We start from the raw sequence: 23,449 nt of genomic DNA on the forward strand, positions 1-23,449 counted from the left end.
TCATTTGCCTGGTGACATTTCCAAAGAAGTACCTTTTCGAAGCCAATGTGGTTTAATGTACCTTTAGCCTTTTGTCTTATTGATTTGGCCCTTGGTTAATATATCGGATTCTTGTGTGTTGAGGCAGTCAATACTTACTTTCTGATGAGCCGCGTTGTGTATATATTGAATTTCCACACTGGTTTATCATGCTAGCAGTACTTGGAAATCAGACTTTCACCTTTTGTTTAGCCCCGCACCAGCCATTGGTGTGGTAAGTAATGTGGCCAGCGCTCACTTTGTGTAGAAAAAAGTAGCTTTGATGCCCCAAATCAATATTTGTTAATCATAAAAAAAAATGCCTCCCTGCTGTTTGAAATTGAATTTTTTGGGGAGCACTTGAGAGAAACGAAAGTGAACGAGCACCGCACACGGAGCTTGAAGCTAATTTTCAGTTAACATGCAACTGGTCATTAGGCTTCAGCTCTCGGGAGCCAAAGGTCAATAATTGCATCTGGAGGAAAAAATCTTTTAACCAAATGGTGGAAGCCTTTTGTGTTGAAGCATTAAGTAGAAAGTTCCCCTGTAATTGCATTAGTTGTTTAGGATTGCCTGAGCGGAGGATGAAAAATGAGCTCTGCTGTGATTACTTCTCCGCTAAGTTGCTGTCTAGCGTAACTCCGGTCATCACACACACAGAGAGCCTTCTCATTTTGATTGACCTCATGCTCCCCGCCACTAAAAAGCCTCCGTTTGTTCGAGTGTCTGTCTTTTCTTAAAGGTGCTATTCGATATCCAGAGCATTAATATAGCATCAAACAACTATTTGCTATGTAAAGATATAGAGGAGTAACGTCTACCTGAGCAGAGAATGACGTCACTCTCCCTCTGTGTGTGTTGTAGTCCGAGCTTCTCCTTATTTTGTTGACATAGCCAGACCGGTCGCGCATGCTTTTATTACATGTATGTGAGCGTGCCCCACTGGCTAGCTCACAGCCGCCGTTCTGCACTGCTCTAATACAGCGGTTACAGCTGATAACGCCGTCCCGGAAGTGTAGCGCCCACCCTCCGGGTTCCCCTCAGGTAAACACTGTTATCTCTGTCAGCACTTTCTCCGTTATTAGCACCGTTAGCTGCAAGCCACTGGCTCGCTGTCGCCATGTTGAGAGCCATTGCGATGCAATAGAAATGCTCCTAATCCCGTATTTAGCACCTTTAACTCGCATCCGTCTTCTATTGAAGGTCTGAGTACAGCAGGGCCTCCTCTCATGTGGTTGCTCAGGTTGCAGATCTCCTACTTTACTGAGCTAATAAGCAAGTTTTAGTATATAACAGCTGAAATCAATTGCAATTTGTGTTTTTACCTTGAATTGAGTTTTCCCACCATTTGTATTTGACATTTAGTAGCTTGAATGTGAACATTTGCACATTGTATATTCTGTCTTTACAGAATACTTCACATTTGATAGTTTAAAAAAAAAAAAATCAAGATTCCTCAGTCTTAAAGCCAAATTTAATTAGATTTTGAAGACACAAACAAGAAATGAGGCCTGATTTCTAAATGCTCGACCAGCCAAATTTAACATAAATCTTTAATTTTGGCAGCAAAGAGTGTCAGACCATCCTTAATAGATTAGTTTGATCTAATGTTTAATGCCAGAGTAGACACATGTATTATTTAGTTTGACTGTGAAGATGCAAACACATAAATAGGGCTGCAACTACAGATTATTTTCACGATTGGTTAATCTGCCGATTTTATTCTCAATTAATTGTCCATTATAATAACCCTGAACCCAAGGTGACTCCTTCAACAACAACCTAAAACTCTAAAGATATTCAGTTAACTATCATGAGTATTAATCAATCCTGTGTGTGAAAAGGCTCCAAATTGTTCTCAAGTTTTGCTGTGATGATAAAATGACATTTTTGGAAATTGCTGTCATCTGTGTGTGTGCATTGCCCCGTGGGCTTGGACCATTGTTAATGGCCCATTTCTCTCCCCCATTCTGTCTTTCTCCAGCCCCAGAGACCCTGATGCGAGCCCTGGAGTTGCTGAACTACCTGGCAGCGCTCAATGACGACGGCGACCTGACGGAGCTGGGCTCCATGATGGCAGAGTTCCCCCTGGACCCCCAGCTGGCCAAGATGGTCATCGCCAGCTGTGAATTCAACTGTTCCAACGAGATCCTCTCCATCACTGCCATGTTGTCAGGTAATGCTCAGGGCCTGGCCCGCTGTGTGGGTCTGAGCTGCTACTCTTTCCATTTCCTGTGCTCAGAAATGAGCTTTAAGGAAATATACACGGCAGCTTCTCCCTTTTTTTTAAATGTATTTGCATTCTTTGACCCTTCTTTTTATTTTAGTTAAGCCCTCATTATCAAATTTTACTCACAACAATAGATAGAGTAGACCGCAGAAGTTGAAAACTACTCCGAATAAGTGCACCAACTGAAGTTAACTACAAGGCAAGTAGGGGATAAAGTCCGTGGTGTCAGCTATTACTTGTGAGGAAGGGGGGAGGGGGGAATACATGTCTGTACAAAATGTATAGGTGTAGCTGGAGCAGCACCAGCATGCTACTGCAGTAATTGCACTTTAGGCTTGCCAAAGCAGAATGCTGCTCATTGAGATGAATCTTGACGCCTTTGAAGGGAGCGTGAGGGTCTTTGAGAGTGGGGGAAATGGATTTAACTAGCTGTTTGGACGTGGTGTGCACTTAAAGCAGGTGTTCCAGGACGGCAGGTTTTTTCTGCTGAGTTCATTAGAGTAAGCAGCGAAAGTACACCTGAGAATGGTGCCGCCACAGCAGCCGACCACGAGGCTCAATAAACACAGCCCTTTTACCCATTAAAGCCACAATTAAGCAGGTTTGACATTAAGCAACCCAGAGCAAGTTCACAGAGGGGAGACCAGAGTCCTCTAGATGAACTCTTCGTCACTGATTTATCTCGCTTCAGTATCGCATCTATAAGATGGGTGTCACATGTTTGCTATATCTTGTATGAACCCGTCCTTCTCCCCTTCTTTGACCCCTCCTCCTCCTCTTCTTCTTTTCCACCATAAAAACACTTCGCAATACAGTGTGCCCCTGTGAAGTGCTCTGTGCCTCTCTTGAGCTGAGGCCTTGTTCCTCTCTGTGGGATTTGCTTAACTTATCCCTATGGGCGGCTGTGTTGGGGCCTATACCAACCTTGTTTAGTCCCACAGTGCTTCGTCCGACCGACGGAGGCTAAGAAGGTGGCCGACGAGTCCAAGATGCGCTTTGCCCACATCGACGGAGACCACATGACGCTGCTCAACGTCTACCACGCATTTAAACAAAGTGAGTGGCCCTTTTCATGCACACTGGTTTCATTAAAGAGGACCTATTATGTGTATTTGGAGTTTCTACTAGAACATGTTTACATTAGGGCTGTCATCCATCCAGCATCCATCCATCCATTATCTGTAGCCGCTTATCCTGTTCAGGGTCGCGGTGGGGCTTGAGCCGATCCCAGCTGACATTGGGTGAAGGCGAAGTACACCCTGGACAGGTCGCCAGACTATCACAGGGCTGACACATACAGAAAACCATTCACACTCACATTCACACCTACGGGACATTTAGAGTCAACAATTAAGCTGCATGTCTTTGGACTGTGGGAGACACGGGGAGAACATGCGAATGGCCCCAGGCCGGGTTTGAACCTGCAACCATCTTGCTGTGAGGCGACAGTGCTAACCACTGCATTAGGGCTGTCAATCAATTAAAATATGTAATCGTATGATTGTCTATGATTAATCACAATTAATTGCACATTTTTTATCTGTTCAAAATGTACCTTAAAGGAAGATTTGTCAAGTATTTAATACTCTTATCAACATGGGAGTGGACAAATATGATTGCTTAATAAAAATGTATGTATATATTTATTATTGGAAATCAATTAACAACACAAAACAATGACAAATATTGTCCAGAAACCCTCACAGGTACTGCATTTAGCGTAAGAAATATGCTCAAATCATAACAAGGCAAACTGCCTTACAGGCAACAACAGCTGTCAGTGTGTCAGTGTGCTGACTTGACTATGACCAAACTGCATGTGATTATCATAAAGTGGGCATGTCTGTAAAGGGGAGACTCGTGGGTACCCATAGAACCCATTTACATTCACATATCTTGATGATCATGCCAGTTTTTCCTAGCCAAAATTTAGCCAGTATGGAGTGTAGTTTAACATCCTTCACGACAAACTAGTATAATAGATTCTTTAGGTTTTCTAGTTTCATAAGATGCCAAGCAAGGCGTTTCAGGCAGTTCAGGAGCAGTGTTTCTGTGGGGGAGAGTAACTCCCTTTGGCGTGGACTTTATGCTTTATAACTTTGCAGACCTTTTACATGCACAAAATCTATATAACACACTAAAGAAAAGGGGAAAAGCATAATAGGTCCTCTTTAAAGAGTTTAACGTTGGCTTTCTTAGTGCTTAACCCCAAACTGCCCTCGTCTCACACAGACCACGACTCCACTCAGTGGTGCTACGAGAACTTCGTCAACTACCGCTCGCTGATGTCGGCAGACAACGTACGGCAGCAGCTGTCCAGGATCATGGACCGCTTCAACCTGCCGCGGCGGAGCACCGAGTTTAACAGCAGAGACTACTACACCAACATCCGCCGCGCGCTGGTCACTGGCTTCTTCATGCAGGTCAGTCACATCAGGGTCCCTTGGGGAAGCTCTTTGCTCACAGAAGCATATTTTGTTTGTTTTATTCTATAGTAGTTTTGAGCTTGCTAACTGTAGCTATTTAATCTTCCTTTTTTTCCCTTTTTTTTAATGTCAATGCATCATTATTATTTTTTTTGTTCGTTATTTGTCCAAATGCAGTCTTTATATCCAGCTCCACTGCTCATTGAAGTTTGCCCTTGTTGAGTTTGATCATTTGAAAAGAAGTGTTTTTGTGCAAAGCCCAGTACTGACTTAAAATGCAGCTGAGATGTTAATTGTAATGGATAACCACCTTTTAAAGCGCGCGCGCGCACACACACACACACAGAGAGAGCTGCTTTGTTTTAAACACATAAAAAGAAATCAAGTCAATTTGCTCCTCGCTCAGGGAAACAAATGGCATTTTACGAGCAGCCATTTCCAGGGCTACCTGAAACAAGCGACCTGACAAGTTGAATTATGGTGTTAATATTTAAATATTTGTCAACATTAACCTTTATCTTGGAGACAAATTTGCGGCTCATGTTGGAGCTTTCGCAGCATTTGTGAGATCATGACTTTGTTGGGAAAGGCCTTTATTGAGACTGATTGCCTTGGTTAATCACAACAGCCACAGCAGCTTTACCTAGCATCTCCAAAGTAGAGAAAGATCGCTCACTGCCCGGTTACAGACAAGTTTGTCTTCAGCGTCGGGCTGCTTCTGTAGCAAAGTATTAGTAATTTACTAATGAGATTTTGATGAGTCTGTACAGTTAAATTACAGACTGATGTTGAATTAAGCACCGATGAAGGGTATATATGTTTGTTATGTCTTTTCTCTCTGTGAGCTGGATTTCAGAGTGTTCGTTACTGGAACTGACCCCGTTCTCCCTCCGTGTTTGCGAACAGGTCGCTCACCTGGAACGCACCGGCCATTACCTGACGGCGAAGGACAACCAAGTCGTACAGCTGCACCCCTCCACTGTGCTGGACCACAAGCCGGAGTGGGTGCTTTACAACGAGTTTGTGCTCACCACCAAGAATTACATCCGCACGTGCACCGACATCAAGCCGGAGTGGTAAGTTTCATTTCTAGCTACATTTTTCATAGGAATGATGTTTTTTAAAGATAATTACCAGAAAAGAAACATTACATTTAATTTGCAAATGGTGGTTGAAGTTCTTTGAACTAATTTTATCTATTTATTTTTTTACCTTATAAGTGAGTGAAAGGACAAAAAAATCTCAAAATGTATGATTTTTCTTTTGTAAGCTTAACTAATGGATAAAGTATTATATATATTTTTTTCATGATCACTTTATTGTTTGTGTACATCTGTGATAGTGCAGCAGACTAGTGCAAAGACTGTCTTTGTGTGAAATACCCTGGATTTCTGCACACAATTCCTCTATACCCTGGATTTCTGCAATTCCTGTGTATTGGTTAAAAAATATACATATATATATTATTTTTTACTGTATTTCTTTTGAATTGCTAGTGTCTTTTTGTGTTTCTGTGTGCGTCCGTACATCTGTTAAGCATGTTGTGGGAGGACAGTTTTGAAAAAAAATAATCCAATACATGTCCGTCTTCTGGAATTGGATACAAATCCCACACTGTTCTCTCAGTATTGATATAAATATCCTAATGGGCAACACACACCTGTAGCGTATGACATGTCAACACCCACACCTGCTGTCTTCTGTGTAAACCCGATCAGTATTCGCCTCTTACACCGTATCTATACAGAAGGTGTAGCCTGGGCAGCAGAAGCAGCTTGAGTGTTCCATGTGTGTCTACACAGGATGTGTTCAGGCACAGTGTTGAGTGTAGGTCACCCGCGTTTTGGCAACGCTTAGAGCCCAACATAAAACCAGTGTACTTTTTCGTGTAGAAAGGAAGACGATAGAAGCACAAAAAAATAAGCTTCGGGTCACGTTCATGCGCGTGTAGCGCAAGCTGGTTGATTAGAATAGAAGCGTATCTGTTCTGTCAGACGCACGTGAGAGGGATGAAAAACATGATGGAATAGCCTCTAATGCATACATGCCGTTAGCGTCATTAGTGCTTCAGAAAAGCAGCTGTTTTATCACATTTGCTCTCTGGATCTGCACAAATTGGCTATTGTACCCTGACTACTTTCACCATTTTTTGGTGTTTCCCTTTTATTTTACAGTGTAGAGAGAGACAGGAAACATGGGGAGAGAGAGAGGGGTGTGACATGCAACAAAGGTCCCCTTAGCCTAACTACTTATTTGTCTGAACGGCACATCCAGTGTGTACCACAGGCATCGGTTACGAGGTGCTATGTGATGTGGCCAGTGTGTTGCACACTAAATTAAAGCTAAAAGCTAGCATTTTGCCTTTGTATTTATTGTTTCCCATGCGGTGTGCCAGAGTGCAGAGCCGACACAGACACAAACAAAAGCTGTTACTTAACTTCTTTGGTCTAATAAGAATAAAATGCAGGGCTTGTACTGCGGTACACCTACTACCTGTGTTTCTCTCTTCCCCCTCTGTGACCTTCTACAATTAAGTATCAAATTTGAGCATGCGCCGGCAGTCACCGTGTGAATATGGAAGAACAGCGTTCTCCCACAAGTAAACACTGAAGACAATTTTTGTGACTAATGTTTACTCGCTTTCTTTCCTAGGCTGGTGAAAATTGCCCCGCAGTACTACGAGATGACTAACTTCCCCCAGTGTGAAGCAAAGAGACAGTTGGAGCGTATCATTGCAAAAGTCTCATCCAAGGAATACACTCAGTACTAAGAAGGTTCGCATGTGCTGCAACGGCATCCTCAGTATCTGTACAAAGTAAAACCTGAACTTATTTGGTCTATTTTTTTAATATTATTTCCACCACCAACCTAATTTTGAATTCTACTTTTGCCTCACTGTGTGTAATGTATTTTCATGATGATTGATGAATTGTGTCCTTTGAGGGGGCCACCTTGTGTCATTCTATTTGAAGCCCAGAGGTTTAGGCACTACCAGAAAATGGACTGTAAATGACCAGTTATCAGGAATTTAGTCATTTAACATTTGTGTTTTAAAGCATGATCTGTCATGTCAATTTCAACATTCCTCTTTTAAGACATCCATACTGAGTCACAGCTCGGGATTCTCGGCTGTTTGTCCTGCTTCTACTGCTGAAACAGCACATGTCCTCCGAAGCTTTTGATCAAATATAATTAGTATTTTGATGCGGGCATAATGTACTGTCCTCTTGTCATGGAGATACTAAGAGGGGCACTTTGGTCACATTTACTGTTGCTGTTCAACTTAATAAAAATGACTTTGTAATAAAAACATTTTTCCAGTGTCAGCATTAAAATACCAGGATAATCAGCGCATAAACTTTTTCACTTAACCCTCACGCGCACACACACACACACACACACACACTCACACACTCAAAGTGAGCAATCACGTTTTGACCTGCCAAATCCAGCTCGTTTTCTGGCTCTTCAGGGAAGTTAAATCTTCTTACTGGGATATTGATAGCTTCAGAAACAGTTGGGAGTGAGGGGGGGGGGATGTTAATTACAAATGTTTCGGAAGAAGATCAGTGTGAAATCCCTGCTGTGCTGGAGCCTGTTCTGGCTGTACTGCTTTGTGTCAGCGCCTCGCTAATGTGGAAGGTAAAGCTTGCAGTTTGGGAGAAGAAGCACGGATTGTAAGTGATGTAGAAAATAACCAGAATAATGGTCAGTGACAAAACCTGAATGTGTATTTAGTTTTACTTTAGTCAAACCGCGGCTGTCAGGTTAATCTTAAAATGTAGTGTAAGAAGTCCTTAGCAACGAGGAAAGTTGGATGAGCTCTGACAAACTTTCTCCCCTTCTCATTCTGTGGGTCAACAACTTAAACGAGACAAGCTGCCTGTGAGTGGCGGAGCGTGAATTCCATGAAGAGACTGATCAACCGGACTCATGAGAGGACTGTGAAGATGTAGAGGGGTGAGGTAGGATGGGGAGGCGAGGGGGGGGCTATCCCTGAGCTCAGGTCAGAGGGTTGGCGCACTCGGAGAGCATCCTGGTCCAACCATCTCTAAGGACTGGTTACTGCTGCTTGGCAGCTGCCAGTTAATAGTGTTGAGTCTTTGCATTGTTGTTCTCTGAACCGTATAACCACTCCGCTTTTAAAGCTGAAACCTGCAACTTCTTAAATATGCACTCCACCCATTTCACAGGTAATAGTCAGTTTACTAGTAATGAGCAGTACTCAATAGCCTAACTTGTGACATCCCTCAGGTATTTTAGCTCAGACTTGGAGACGTTGTACAATTTTTAACAGAAAGTCTGCATTACAAATTGGGAGCTTGGCGTTTCCAAAACGGAGGAGTTACGGCCTCTGTTTCATCGATTTTTGACCATTCTCTTTAAAGAAGTACTTGCAGTTGTGCCTCAAGATGTACTTTTTCCAGATAGGACTTGTTACTAGGGCGGCAACCAACAATCATTTTTACAATTGATTAATATGACAATTATTTTTGCGGTTAATTGATTATAAAGGACCGCTATACTGATTTTACATCTCAAGGGTCTATTTCTGGGGAAAAAAACTTGTATAAAGCCTTTTGTGGCACCAGAGCTGCAAAGTTGGATAAATTGCCTCAAGTGCTGTCACTTGAGTCAGCATCAGCTGGGGATGAAGACTACAAGTTTGAAAATTAAAAATCTAGGGATGTGGAGTTAGAAAAGAAGTGACCTCTGCAACCTCTTCCTCATCTCTGCTTGAGACTAGCAGCTCAGGCTGCATTAGCCACTACTAGCATAATAATACACACAAATCTCTGACTGTCGGTGGTTGCATTCTGGGTAATGTATGCACCAGGTTTTGACAAGGAAGACGAGGGAATGGAATTAAAAAAGAGGATATCTCTGGTTCGGCTGCGTAATTTTTTTTTTATAAAAATTCTTTTGACCAGCTATCATGTAGCTGACTTGCTTTTGGAGGGCGATACTAAATTATTGGTTTATGCGAATTTCCCTGAGCAGAAAGTGACACATTTAATTGCCTTGTTTTGTCTGACCAGTGGTCCAAAACCCAAAGATAATCAGTTTAATATTTAAGACAAAAATAACGTAAATGTTAGGTGTTTTTGCTTGAGAAATGACTAAAACAATTAATTAAACGAACATTTTTCTGTTGATTGATTAATCGATTAATTGTTTCAGCTCTGCTTGTTGCATGTCAAGGTGGATAGACTATTCTGTGTGGAAGAAGGATGAAAAATCCAGGCCTTTATTATTCTTTTATCAACTACGTTTGAGCTGTACAATGATAAATGCAAATCAAAGACCCTATTTTGTGTTCATAGGTCTCTTAAAAAAGCAATTTCTTTAACTGCTTCTAATCCAGATTTCTTTGTGTTCAGGTAGCCTTTATGATAGCATAACCTCGCCTTCCTCTGTTCTCCATCTGAACTTTACATCAATTGTAAGGGAATATACATAACATTGACCTGAGGATAGAGGCAGAAATGAACCAGTAAGCGTTTTTCACAATCTCTGTAGTGTCTGGAAGTAGGCAGGCTGAGATACTAGACCTGCTAAGGGAGTTTTAAATTAAGCCCGCAGATTGTGTAATATGCTAAGTCAGGAAATTACCATGTGTGCTTTAATATTTTTTGGACTGTTGGGAGACAAAGTTTTTAAGTGGATGGCCTTTTGCTCGGGAACGTACACAGAACCACAAAATGGTGCCGGAGAGATTAGTCTCTCTTTCGCTCTCCAAAGTGAAGCCAATAGAAAACCCATTATTTTGAGTTGATCTGGAAATTATATGGAATTGATCCTGAGGTGAGAACAGTTTTTCATTCTCGATACCTCCCATTGATTCACACCGCCATAATTACAAATGAAAATCATAATGTCTCCAAGTTGTATTTAGTTAGTCTGATATGAGGGCGCACCAGTCCTACTGTTTGTGCTTAATACAGTGAATTCTGACAGAGCTGGAATGAGATTTGGAGTTTTGAGCTGAGAACTTATTCGAGGTCAAGGATATACTATACATTTCCTCGCGCAGCTGTTCATAACACACCCATCTTTGCACCCTGGGCTGATGTTAGAGGCCATTTTTATGACAGTAACTCAACAGAAAGTAGCAAACACAAACAAATACCACACAGGTATTGTTCAGCGTGTTTCCAAACAGTGTGAATCACCACCTCGCTACAGCTCAATCTCCCGCCACCCACAGAGTCCAGTATGGTGCCTCATCATCATTTGAGACCGTGGGTAGGGAAGTTTATTGCAGAACACCTCAGCGTTTCAGGAAATCCATCCACCCCCGGTCCTCCTCCCATCCCACGCCGGTCCTTTCCCCCCCACCGACGCAGCCACCAATCGGAGCCGAGACAGGTGTCTTATCTCCATCACGCAGCACAAGCACAGCCAATCTTCCAGGAAGATGGCGACTGGAATGTGACAAATCCATCTGTCCTGGTTTGAATTTGTATGCTAATTTGAAGTAATAGCCCCTCTGGTGACAGTGCAAGGGAACAATTCAATCATGCCATCTATGACAGTTGCTTTCCAGCCTTCTCTGTGATATGGGAGTATATGCACGTACCGCCGGGTTAGGCTTGATAAATTGGTTATGTAGGGGAGATGTGGCATGTAGACTGCATGTTTAAAATGGGCTGCCAGTTTGAAATGAATCACGCAACTACTGAAGGCACCTGTGCAGAAATAGTGCAGCCACTACCTGTCGGCGGAGGAGGGGAAACAACATTTGATTTGACCTCATTTATTTCCCCCTCGACGCGGCCCGATTGGTGGCCGTCCTGATCTTTCACCCAATTTCCCTGCACACAGCCTTCACGAGATATGTGTGAACGATAGAAATATCCCCACATAAGATCACACTAACACAATTGTTATATTGTCACACTGAATTATCTCGGGCTGTTGATTTGATTCCGTGAAAAGCTTTCATGTGTCGCCGGGCAGAAGAAGAAACGCACAAGGATGCAGGCACAAGTACACGGAACAAGCTGAGCTGTGTGCCATATATTCAGAAAGGAGCCGGGCTACACGATTTGTGATTTCTCTTGTGCCTTGGCACTCCCCTGCACTGTGCAAAAATGTATGGCACTTCATAATCTTTAAATTAATCTACAGCACAGGACAGATTATGGTTGATGGTGACAGATAAGGCTAAAGAACAAACCGCTCTTCATTTTGCTTGCATCATTCTTTTTCTCTTCCTCCAGATCAGGCCTTGCTTTCTATCAAGGAGTTGGTTTACCACATTTTTCCCACCAATAATGCACTTCCATTAAAATATGCAACGCAACAATTAAAAAGTGTAAAATCACTCAGACTGGTAACTGTCACAGAGGGCTCAAAATCCTTTATTTATTGCTATTTAAAGGCAATTTAATGTGTTTTTATTCCACAATTTGCAGTATTGACACCCCTAACAAGCCTTGTGAGAATGAACTCGATGAAATATATAGGCTGCGTTATGGTCAATCACCATGGGGGACATTCACTGTCATTCTGTCTTTCTATACTCTCACTACTGCAGTGAATTCTTGACAATTTCTCCAGGAAAAAAAAAGAAAAGAAAATGCACAGCGGCTGTGCCAATTGACCACACTTCAAACGGGGTGCAGATCATGCGTGGCAAAAGGCGTCTGATCAAACAAGGAGGCCCAGCAAAGAAAGCTGATGAACAAAAAAGGCCCCCGTCTAACTGCGTGGGTCTCACATCACAATAAATAGCGTGCTAAAAGACAGCTCTCCAAATGAGCTCTGCAGTTCGCAGCGAGCTGAAAGATTTTCTGTGCTCAGCATGGCTGCACGTGGATAACAAATTCTGTAGTACTGGTTTTGTTCTGTTCTGCTTTCCCACAATGCTTTACAATTATTCTAATGGTTGACATATTGTACTTAAACTGCTGTTTTTTTTGTCTAAAGCTGTATGAATATAATTTAATTTGCATCAGGCAGGCTTTTCATTTGAATCCATCATTATGGGCTTGATTAAAACTCGCGCATCACAGTCTATCATAGTCTATGTGACTAATAAAACAATTAAAACGCAATCAAACGCTACATTCAAGGCAAAATTTTAAAGAAACTCCTTGCCCCTCATTGCATACTGTAGGCTACTGCACCGCTTCAAGGAGACTGAAGTGTATGTAAAAGACAGGACCGTTTCTAAACTATTTTGAAGTGTGAGGTACTGTAATGGCATTACAGTAATATACGAGTAATCATGTCAACCTTTGATCAGACGGTATAAATCTGGTGAATTAATAAAACTCAAGATGTTTGGTATGAAGCTTTTGCAACTAAAACTTTTGAATCACATATGTTGTTTTTTTTATCTTAAAAATGTGTGTGTTGACATGTCTGCCGATTAGACTGTTTTCAGGCTATTAAATAGGCATTATCGGTCGCCATAAGCTACATAGATATGGTTCAATAGAGGCCTACTACACCCAATAGCAGGTTTTATCATCTAATCACATGGTAGATCACCGAAAGAAGGTATAAAAGAAGACAACAGCGACCTCTAACGACCGTAGTAATTATCAAAGGAGCAGAAGTGTAAGTCAGGCGATGTAGTATAGACCAGGGGGTTCTCAAATGTTTTGGGGCTAGGGACCTCTTACAAAGGAGAACATTTTAAAGGACCCCTCATAATCGTAACACCAGTTAAACGTATACTTACTACTATTTGTGCTCCTAGATGCCGATAGGAACTATTTATATTCTAATACTTTTTAATCTAAATACTTCAGACCTGTTTCATAGTGATAAACAGAAACCCATTTCAAGTTGAATCCTGTGTTTGGACTTTGTTTTGCCTTGATATGAAGACACATGACGCATTTTGGTCACCTGTTGCTGTTCTCAATAAAACCAAACTTGATATAAATGTCGTCATATTTTCTCAATTTAGGTAGTTGGGGCTTAGTGTCATAAGCTAATAAGCTAAGCTAAGCAACAGCAGGAACGATTCGTTGCACCCTGAGTGAAGTGACTGATTCATGACAGATTGATGTGATGTGTCCCAATCATATCAGAGTTCCTATTGGCCCAAAGCTAACGTGGGTGGGAGTAATGGACACAATAATGCTTGTTATATTGGCGCAAATGGTCCCACATTGGTACTTTTAAATGATACGACACAATTTGATAATTTATATCAAATTATTTCGCGGACCCCCTGGCAAAGTGTCACGGACCCCTTGGGGTCCCCGTACTCCACTTTGAGAATCTCTGGTATAGACAGCCTAAAACTCCACATGGGATGGAGGTCAAGCCAAAACATGAGTTTTTTCCCTAAACTTCACCAAGATAATTTGTTGCCTAAACCTAAATAAGTTGTAGTTTTGTTGTCTAAACCAAAAGAAGCTGTTTTATTTGTGTTCAAAACACAATGTTTCATTCAGTTTTACATGTTAGAACGTGCTGCTTTTAAGTTTTGCTGTCACCTTTATAAGTAAGTAGGCGTAGTAGGCCCCTACTGACCCACATCTATGAGGCTTATAGCGAGCAATAATGCCAATTGAATTGCCTGATAACAGTCAATTCGGGAGCAGCCATGGACATGTAGACCAAGTGCAGTTGAACTCTTGATTCAAATGTAGACTGTGCAGACATGTGAGATTAGGAAGCACTTTCAGGTACTTCAAGTCTCCCTCCAGATGGTACACCTCTGTCCTACTCAAATGTGTACAGACAGCTCTCTCTATTACAGCAGTGGGTGTCCTGGCTCTGCTGGTACTGCCGCTTTTCTACCCCAGCAACTAGTTTACTGCATTCACCTGGTGGCTCACATGTAAATCAGCCTCTTGGAGGCCACATGGACTATAAAACCAGCAGGGCTCATCTTTCGAAGCAGCACTAAAACCTTAGTATCATGGAAGCAACACTGTGAGGGACTAATAGCAAATCTGACCAACTGCACATTGTACACATACATGCTGTAGGTGGTCAGCAAACCTTTGGTTTTAGCCTGCAGTTGGTGCATTGACATGTAAAATGATTATGTTACTGACCTTTGCACTAACATTTGTCTGTCACTAATTAATTTGCTTCTTGTGCTTTGTATTGCTCTATTTCAGTGGCTCCTGATTTGGGAATAACCTGATGCAAATTAGCTGCTGGCTATATGTATCTCTGGTGCAATGGGCTGTGTTATATTTTGTGCTGTCAAATAAGGCAGTAAAGTGAGAAGAGGTATGAGGTAAAAGAGGGTTTCGAGAAGTGATTGGAAATTTTAGCATACTCCTTGAAAGAATTATAGGTCTAACATTTTAACTTTAATTTCAGTATTTCATCCTAACTAAATTGCCCTGCACACTATGCAGGTTTTTTTTTCCTACTTATTCTATCTGATTAGCCCTCCACTCAGGCTGAAGCTAGGCACAGTTATGCAGGGAATTGCATAATGTCACCAGTCTAGGAACGATAAAGGTGTTGCCCCACAGCAACAGGTGCCACAGGAGAGTGAGGAAGATGTCAGTCAAAAAAGAGTGCACATGCCATCACAGTTCTGAGAAAGTACCCATGAGGGTGTACCGTGCTTGTTTAGGGACTTCAATTAAATTGATGTTGTATTACTTTGTCACTTTCAAATAAACTTTAAAAGATTTAAAAGTGATTGTGTACCTTAGTGTTTTATTCCTTTCACACAAATACATCATTGTGATTTCAGAGCTGAATGTTTTGCAAGTTTGTCGTACACCTTTCCTTCCAGCTAAGTTTGATTAAAAGTATATTAAAGCTTGAGTAGGCAGGTTGGAGCAGATATGGTTAAAAAATAGTTATTTTTCATAAAAGGGTCATTATATCCTGACAGTAGTGCACGAGACAGGTAATCTGTAAAAAAAATCCTGTGCCTCTGTGTCCTCCAGTGTTCCTAATGGCATCTGCAGGATTTCATAGACTGGAGGAAAACAACCAATCAGAGCCGAGCTGGAGCCTTGCCGTCTCTGAGCAGCTGTCAATCACTCGTAAACTCCGATCAAACGGTCAAACTAGGCAGCGCTGATCAAATATGAATCAAAATTCTGTTACTGTAATGCCCATTTCTCGCCTTCGTTGAATGAACAGCCAATAAGAACACTCTCTCTCGGAAATGACCTGTGATTGGCTAAAGTCTTCCGTCAAGGGCAAGATTTTTTTAAAGCCTGAAAACAGAGCCACGAGGAGGTGCAGGAGTCTAGTTATCTCTCAGAACACTTGAATTACAATATGCTGAAAAGTTATTATGGATTTTTTGCTCTTTGATGCAAAAAACATTCTGCCTACTGCCACTTTAATTGTCATGAAAATGAAGAGTTGTTTCGCTGCACTTTTAAAAAAAAATTTATAACATAATTTTGTATCTTTGGAAGTCCTTCCAAATTAAAAGGCTGAGGTCAAAAACTTTGACACCGATGACAAGTCAAATAAAGTGAGAAGTCTTCCTTATATTGTGAAGTAATCTGACATTTAACATTAGCCCAATTCACTCAAGCCCACACGTACCCTAAAGTACCCTAAAAAGTGCCCTAAAAAGTCACCTCACGTTCATGTGCGCACACTCCACACTGCAGAAGACTTCGTAGCTCTGAGAATATCTAGTAAATGTACAGTGGATGTTTGTGCAGAAATAACTGCTGCAGCTCCTCCAGACCAACAGAGGGTTTCCCGTGTCTTGTGAAGTGACGGAGCTCCGCAGCGAGAAACATTATCGTCTCCGACCGCATCTGGAGGGAGACACCGGCACCCGGTCGGAGACGATAACAGTTCTCTTCCTGCTTCAACCCCGGAGGCTGAAGCAGGAAAAGCCAACACTAGGATCAGCAGTGATTCATGGAGAGACCTTCGTCTGGTCAGCTAACATTACTGCCAAGCAGCTGAAATATAGAGTGATATTGTGCTTTTAGCTGACGTGTGTCGCCTCACTGTTTTGAGTGATGCTCGTTCATGTCTATGTAGAGCGAGCACAAGTGCGAGCAACAGGACGCTGACTTTCGTTGACTTAACGGCCACAGGTGTAGCTGTTAACAAGCAATTCTGATTCTTACAAACAGTCCCTTTAATTGTTTTTTATTTGTTTTTTGTTTTTATTGACACAACAAACATGAATTACTTCTTTATTGTTTTCTTCCATTTACTTGCATGTTCTTTTTAAATATCTATATATTGTAATTTGCTTAAAGGGACAATTTGTAACTTTCAGAAATGCTTGCTAACAGCAACACCTGTGACCGTTAAGTCAACGAAAGTCAGCAACAGCGTAGCCACACGCGAGCGCGCATGGGATCCTGACCCGGTAGATTTATTCGTGTAAAAAGTTACAAAAAGTCCCTCTAATGAATTGTATATATATATGTATATGTTTTTTTTTTTTTTTTATTGAACTGACGCTTTGTCAATATTGTTCACCTAACAGTCATGATCAATAAAGCAAATTGAATTGAATTGATAACAACATTTTAAAACAACCCTGTCACTTAAAGTGACATTACAGTTAAATTAAAGTATGTTGGGGGGACACTGTTGAACCTGCAGCTGACGGCCTACAGGCGGTCCGCGGACCGCACCTTGGGAAACACCGCCCTCGTGAAGCATCCCACTGTGTGTTTTTTGGGGAGAAGATGCCCACTCCACGTGACAGCATGTAGAGCAAGCACAAGCGCAAGCCCGACGCTGACTTTTGTTGACTTAATGGCCACAGGTGTCGTTGTTAACAAGCATTTCTGATTCTTACAAACAGTCCCTTTAATTGTTTTTTATTTGTTTGTTTGTTTCATTGACACAACAAACATGAATTACTTCTTTATTGTTTTCTTCCATTTACATGCATGTTCTTTTTAAATATCTATATATTGTAATTTGCTAAATTAATTGTATATATATATATATATATATGTATGTATATGTTTTTTTTTTATTTTGTTCTTTTTTTTTTTTTTTTTTTTTTTTACTTATTATTGAATTGACGCTTTGGCAATATTGTTCACCTGACAGTCATGATCAATAAAGCAAATTTTATTGAAATTGAATTGAATTGATAACGACATTTTAAAACAACCCTGTCATTTAAAGTGACATTACAGTGAAATTAAAGTATGTTTGGGGGGACACTGTTGAACCTGCAGCTGACGGCCTACAGGCGGTCCGCGGACCCCACTTTGGGAAACACCGCCCTCGTGAAGCATCCCACTGTGTGTTTTTTGGGGAGAAGCTGCCCACTCCACTCCACGTGACAGGAGGAAGCAGCAGCAGCGGCAGCAGCCAGCAGCACACACCGCCGCTGGATCGGTTCACAGCTTCTTCCACGGCCGCCCGGGACGGAACAGAGACACGCAGAAGGAGACACTCGTCGAGGGAAGACAAATAAAAGACATCTTCCGTTTGCAACGTAGAAGAAGACGGCTGGCACACACACACATACACACACACACACACACACCATGGACGGTTATGCCCGGACCGAAGATGAGCTGTTCTCCTCCTGCCTCCTCAACCTCACCTGGGACAATTGCTACGAGCAGGTAGGACCACGATTCTCTCCAACACATCACATCAAAAGATGACACTGTATGATGCTCTTCTAGTCAGATAAGTTGAGAGTGAGTCAGCACATGAGGTGAGTGCAGGTAACTTCACCAAACTTCATTGTCCTTTAATTGAGGGACCTCCTCCTATGATCCATTTCTTGTGTTTTTCTGTCACACACTTTTGCTGCTTGACATTACAGTTCTAATTAAATGGAAAAAATAATGTCTCCAAACTACTTTTTTTTTCTGAAAGGTTGCCTTTGCCCGAACTTCCACAGCTCTCTCTCTGGAAGGGCTCAAACATCCTGCCACCTTGAAATCAATAATAAATTAACCTAGTAGACAAAATGAATCTTATGCCAGGAATTCTATAAATAAATTAGAGGTAAACACAAACTTAGCATTCCTTTTGAAGTGAACTGAAATGCTGTCATCTTCAGTGTATTGCGTGGACTGGAGTGATGCTTTTTTTTTTTCACGTGGAGATCATAAAACACATGTCTTTCATATCTCTCTGTGTGTCCTGAGATCCATATGTGGGTTGCCAGGTAGGTGTTGAAATCAGGCAGGTGTTTGCATTTACGTTACCTGATTTCAACACCTACCTGGCAACCCATATGGATCTCAGGACACAGAGACATGAAAGATGCTCTTTCATGTCTCTGTGGCCTGAGAATCATATGGGTTGCCAGGTAAGTGTTGAAATCAGGTAGGTGTTCGCATTAACGTTACCTGATTTCAACACCTACCTGGCAACCCATATGGATCTCAGGACACAGAGATATGAAAGACCCATGTGTCTTTGATATTTCTGTGTCCTGAGAATCATATGGGTTGCCAGGTAGACACATGTGTCTTTCATATCATGTGTCTTTCATATCTCTGTGTCCTGAGATCCATATGGGTTGCCAGGTAGGTGTTGAAATCAGGCAGGTGTTCGCATTAACGTTGCCTGATTTCAACACCTACCTGGCAACCCATATGGATCTCAGGACACAGAGATATGAAAGACCCATGTGTCTTTCATATCATGTGTCTTTCATATTGCTGTGTCCTGAGAATCATATGGGTTGCCAGGTAGGTGTTGAAATCAGGTAGGTATTCGCATTAACGTTGCCTGAATGCGGTGTTAACGTTAATGCATTAACGTTACCTGATTTCAACACCTACTTGGCAACCCATATGGATCTAACGACACAGAGATATGAAAGACACATGCTCCTTCATATCTCTGTGTCCTGAGAATCCATATGGGTTGCCAGGTAGGTGTTGAAATCAGGTAGGTGTTCGCATTAATGTTACCTAATTTCAACACGTACCTGGCAACCCATATGATTCTCAGGACACAGAGACATGAAAGAGCATGAGTCTTTCACATCTCTGTGTCCTGAGAGCCATATGGGTTGTCAGGTAGGTGTTGAAATCAGGTAGGTGTTCGCATTAACGTTTGTAAAAGCATGTGTCTTTCATATCTCTGTGTCGTTAGATCCATATGGGTTGCCAGGTAGGTGTTGAAATCAGGTAACGCAAACTTGGATTGGTCCGAGTTTGTGGTTGAGAATAGATCCTGGAGTGTTGGGCCTGTTCCCTCACACAGCAGAGGTGTCTGTTTTTCAGATAATTACCTAATTCCTCCCTCTTCCCTCAAGCTTAATCAGTTCTGCCTTTAAAATACACTTATCATGCTGTATGAAATCCCTCTTAATTCACACATTCTAATTTGTGTGAGGAACGTGTGAGGCTGAAGTCATCTGCCACAAGAATGCCAATGAAATCATTCTCCGAATGCTAAGAGGGCTCCCAGCTATTTAGCAATTTATGCTCAATGATTGATGCCAAAATATTTGTACAGTGATTTTTATGGTAATTTACTTGAATGCCACCATGAGAGCTCAGGATATATATATATACAGGGTATTTATTCTTCAGTTATCAGTATCCAGGTTGCAATACAGCAGAGGAAGACTTTTAAACAATAACCCCTCCTGTGGTTTAGTGGGCCACCGTTTCTGAATGACAAGTAATCACAAATTAAAGAGGATTAGGCTCTTAAAGCCCGAGCTTGCGATTGGCTGTTCTGAGAGTCATATTGTAACAGTTATTTAGGCACGGAAAACAAAAGCCACCCCAAACATGATTGTGAATGGCATTTTTAAATGTGCAACAATTAAGCCTCAGCAGTTTCTGCTGCAAAATGGATTTTGCCAAATCAATTGGGAGCACTTAAGACACTTAAATCCACAATGCGAGCGCAGATTTTAGCTGCCTATCCCTCGTGTTCAACTCGAACAGAGGGTTGAAAATTTAAAGTTCATCATTTTACATGATTCTTGAAGGTTCTCTATATGATATCCAGAGCATTAATGTAGCAGCAAAAGACTATTTGCTATGTAAAGATATAGTGGACAAAATGAGCTTACTCATAGTACGAATGTTTGTGTTGTAATCTGAGCTTCTCCTTGCTTTGTTGACATAGCCGGGCCGACCGTGGGTGATTTTAGTGCATGTGAGCGTGCCCCACTGGCTTGCACACGGCCGCCACTCTGCACTGCACTCATATGGCGGGTACAGCTGATTTTCACTGTTAGTGCTTCTAGCAAAGAGTATAGAAGCAAAGAGACAAAACTCTTTTTTACTTGTGTTACTTTTATAATATTTTGTCGTTCAACACAGGGCATTGCGTGAGAATATGACAACAGAATAGAAATCATTTTGTAGGTACTTTTGAGACGGACGTTTTACTGGCGTCCGGTAGTCGTTTTCAGTCCAAAATGGCGTAAGCGTAGCTTTGCTGCTGGGCGCTGATGTTGCAATGGAACGAACAATTGACTTTCACTTCTTGGCAATATACAGTACGTTCTTTGCTGTTAGCACCGTCAGCTGCAAGCCGCCGGCTCTGCTGTCGCCATGTTGAGAGCCGTGCGGAGGCAATAGAAAAGTTCCCAATTTCGCATTTAGCCCCTTTAAAATGTGACTTTTGAAAATGTGCTTTAAACTGAAAACATGGCAGCATTTTATCGTTTCTGGAGTGCTGAAAGAAATAGTCAATTCATTGATCAGCTTATCAAAAGAAATAATTACCAATAATTTTAATCAATTCATCTTTTAAGTCAATTATCAAGCAAAGACACCAGAGATTGGCTTCATCATCTTCTCAAATGGGAGCTTTTTCTCTCAGTTATATCGCTTCTAAATTGAATATCTTTGGGTTTTGGACTGTTGGTCGGACTTTATAACTTTACAAAGCGTAGTCTTGTCATTCCAAGATAGTGCACTAACTTTCGACATGACTTGAGAAGCTGTTCTGAGAAACTGTGATGACCATATTTAACCTTTTGTGACATTTCATAGTAGGCTCGGGCAATATTTCAGTATTACGGTATACCAGGGTATTTAAAAATCCTGTCGGTATGATTTTCAATACAGACGCTGCTACGCTTTCTATCATGCTGTATTGATGTGATGTATTGTAGTACAGCACAGCACGCGCCACCAGACGTCAGTCTCTATGGTGTAACAGGCAGCTGAACTCAGAAAGATGGCGACTGAGTGTTTTGGGTTTAGCCTTCTTCAAACTACAAAAGCAGTTTATAGCCACATGATTTTATTCAACTGCCAGCCTGCCAGATGTGTTGGTAATGTCGGTGTCCACTGTATCGAGTGTGCGGTCGAGAGACGGAGTGACAGAGGGGGAGCGAGCGATTACGAAGTTATCAGTAACGTTATAGACGTAGCAGTGCAGTGTGTGTACAGTTTAGACTATTTGTCTGTGAATAAATGCTACGTTGCAGGCGGCCCCTACATGTCTGTGTCGTATGGTTAGTTAAAAAAAGCTAAAAAGCTTGTGTGTAATCTCCCAAATTCAGTTTGGTACAGTCCGCCCTCTGCCCCTTAGAAATTCATCCAAAAAAAAAAAGGAGTGAACCTTCCGAAAGCAGGTCATCTGCTCGGCCGGCATGTTGTTAGCCATGCACATATCCTCCCTCGCCCTCCCCAAGTCCTACGGCGGGTGGGTAAATAAATAAATAAGGAAGTAAAGGGAAATGTTGACACAGCCTGTCCTTGTGGCCAGATTATCCACTCATGCTTGAGCGCTGGGTAAAGGCCCTGCATTATTCAGCCTAAGACACAGAGACGGGGAAAAACTGGAAAAGCTGGGTCTTGCCGCAGGAGTGTGTGTGTGTGTGTGTGTGTGTGTGTGTGTGTGTGTGTGTGTGTTTTGGGGTAAAGGCCTCCACTTTTGAAAGAGCAGACATGGGGGTAGCTGAAATGTACGGGGGTGGGGAAGATGATGTCTTCGCTTTAATTATCAAATGAACTCATTGCCTCTCACTTTACGCCACCTCTTTCTTTTCCCACTCTGCATCTCGCACACTCACTCTCACCCCCCCTCCCTTTCGCCGGGCTTCTCCAGGGCTGCTGTCCATGGTGCTGAAAGTTTCATCACACATTTTGTGCATGTCTTTTTAGAATTCCAAGCTCCAATCCCCGCTCTTCAAAAGCAATGTATTCAGTTTGTCTCGACCAAAAAAAAAGCGCGGCAGCACTTGGCAGTCCAGCTCAAAAGGATGAAGCCTATCATTCAAGATGTTTTTCAAAAAAGCTGCAGGTAACACAGCGTGCTCTCAGAAGCAGTAAGGACTAATGCATTTTTTTTCATGTGTCTGCTTCTGCCTACAGCACGTTTCATCACAGCGAGGCTCAAGTTACGTTACTACTTACTCAGCGGCTCGGTTAAATGAAAGCTCCTTTGTGTGCGCACGTATATACAGTATTTGATCTATGCAAGTCACTTCTTTTTCAGCTTAATGAGTCAGTAGCCTGAGTGAATTTAGTGGGAAAAAAGGGATAAAACATTTAAATATGGTAGTTTATTTTTTTTTGCGTATGGGACTTCTGTTTCTCTTCACATCACAGACTCAGCAGAATACATTATGTTGTTATTTTTTAAGTTTAGAATGCGCTCCACGTTGATTGACAGGAGATTAAAGTAAGATTAATTGTTAATTTGAGTCTGCCGCTATATAGGGTGTCACGATTAAGTGCTATGAAGTGGCACAAGTGAGTATGAGCTGAGTAATGTTGTTTTTTGAACATGCGATATAGTCTATTCCATATGTTGAATAAAGAATCGGACATTGACTGTGGAATGAGTTAGCCCACGTGTATCAGCTAGAGACTCGTGGTTGTTTCCAAGACGCGTGGTAGCAGTCATGAGGAAATTCAAATCAGGATTTGAACGGACAAATAAATGC

General features: G+C 41.8%; 2 protein-coding genes across 7 annotated transcripts in view; both read left to right on the plus strand.

The window, feature by feature from the left end:
• Positions 1-7,984, plus strand: part of dhx15 (DEAH (Asp-Glu-Ala-His) box helicase 15) — a 33,004-nt gene extending 25,020 nt beyond the window's left edge. For both annotated transcript variants that reach the window (XM_074624490.1, XM_074624489.1), the window contains exons 10-14: positions 2,003-2,194; positions 3,182-3,304; positions 4,481-4,671; positions 5,581-5,750; positions 7,327-7,984. In XM_074624490.1, coding sequence (XP_074480591.1) covers positions 2,003-2,194; positions 3,182-3,304; positions 4,481-4,671; positions 5,581-5,750; positions 7,327-7,444 — 794 coding nt within the window. In that variant the 3' untranslated portion in view covers positions 7,445-7,984. The remainder of the gene's footprint in view (positions 1-2,002; positions 2,195-3,181; positions 3,305-4,480; positions 4,672-5,580; positions 5,751-7,326) is intronic.
• A 9,893-nt stretch (positions 7,985-17,877) lies between these two features.
• The window catches only part of ppargc1a (peroxisome proliferator-activated receptor gamma, coactivator 1 alpha), a 295,998-nt gene continuing 290,426 nt past the window's right edge, over positions 17,878-23,449 (plus strand). For 2 of the 5 annotated variants that reach the window (XM_074623007.1, XM_074623008.1), the window contains exon 1: positions 17,878-18,188. In XM_074623007.1, coding sequence (XP_074479108.1) covers positions 18,108-18,188 — 81 coding nt within the window. In that variant the 5' untranslated portion in view covers positions 17,878-18,107. The remainder of the gene's footprint in view (positions 18,189-23,449) is intronic. The other 3 variants (XM_074623013.1, XM_074623014.1, XM_074623012.1) reach the window with 2 other exon arrangements.

Source organism: Sebastes fasciatus, chromosome 22 (genome assembly GCF_043250625.1).
Source record: "Sebastes fasciatus isolate fSebFas1 chromosome 22, fSebFas1.pri, whole genome shotgun sequence".
In the NCBI taxonomy this organism is placed as follows: domain Eukaryota; kingdom Metazoa; phylum Chordata; class Actinopteri; order Perciformes; family Sebastidae; genus Sebastes; species Sebastes fasciatus.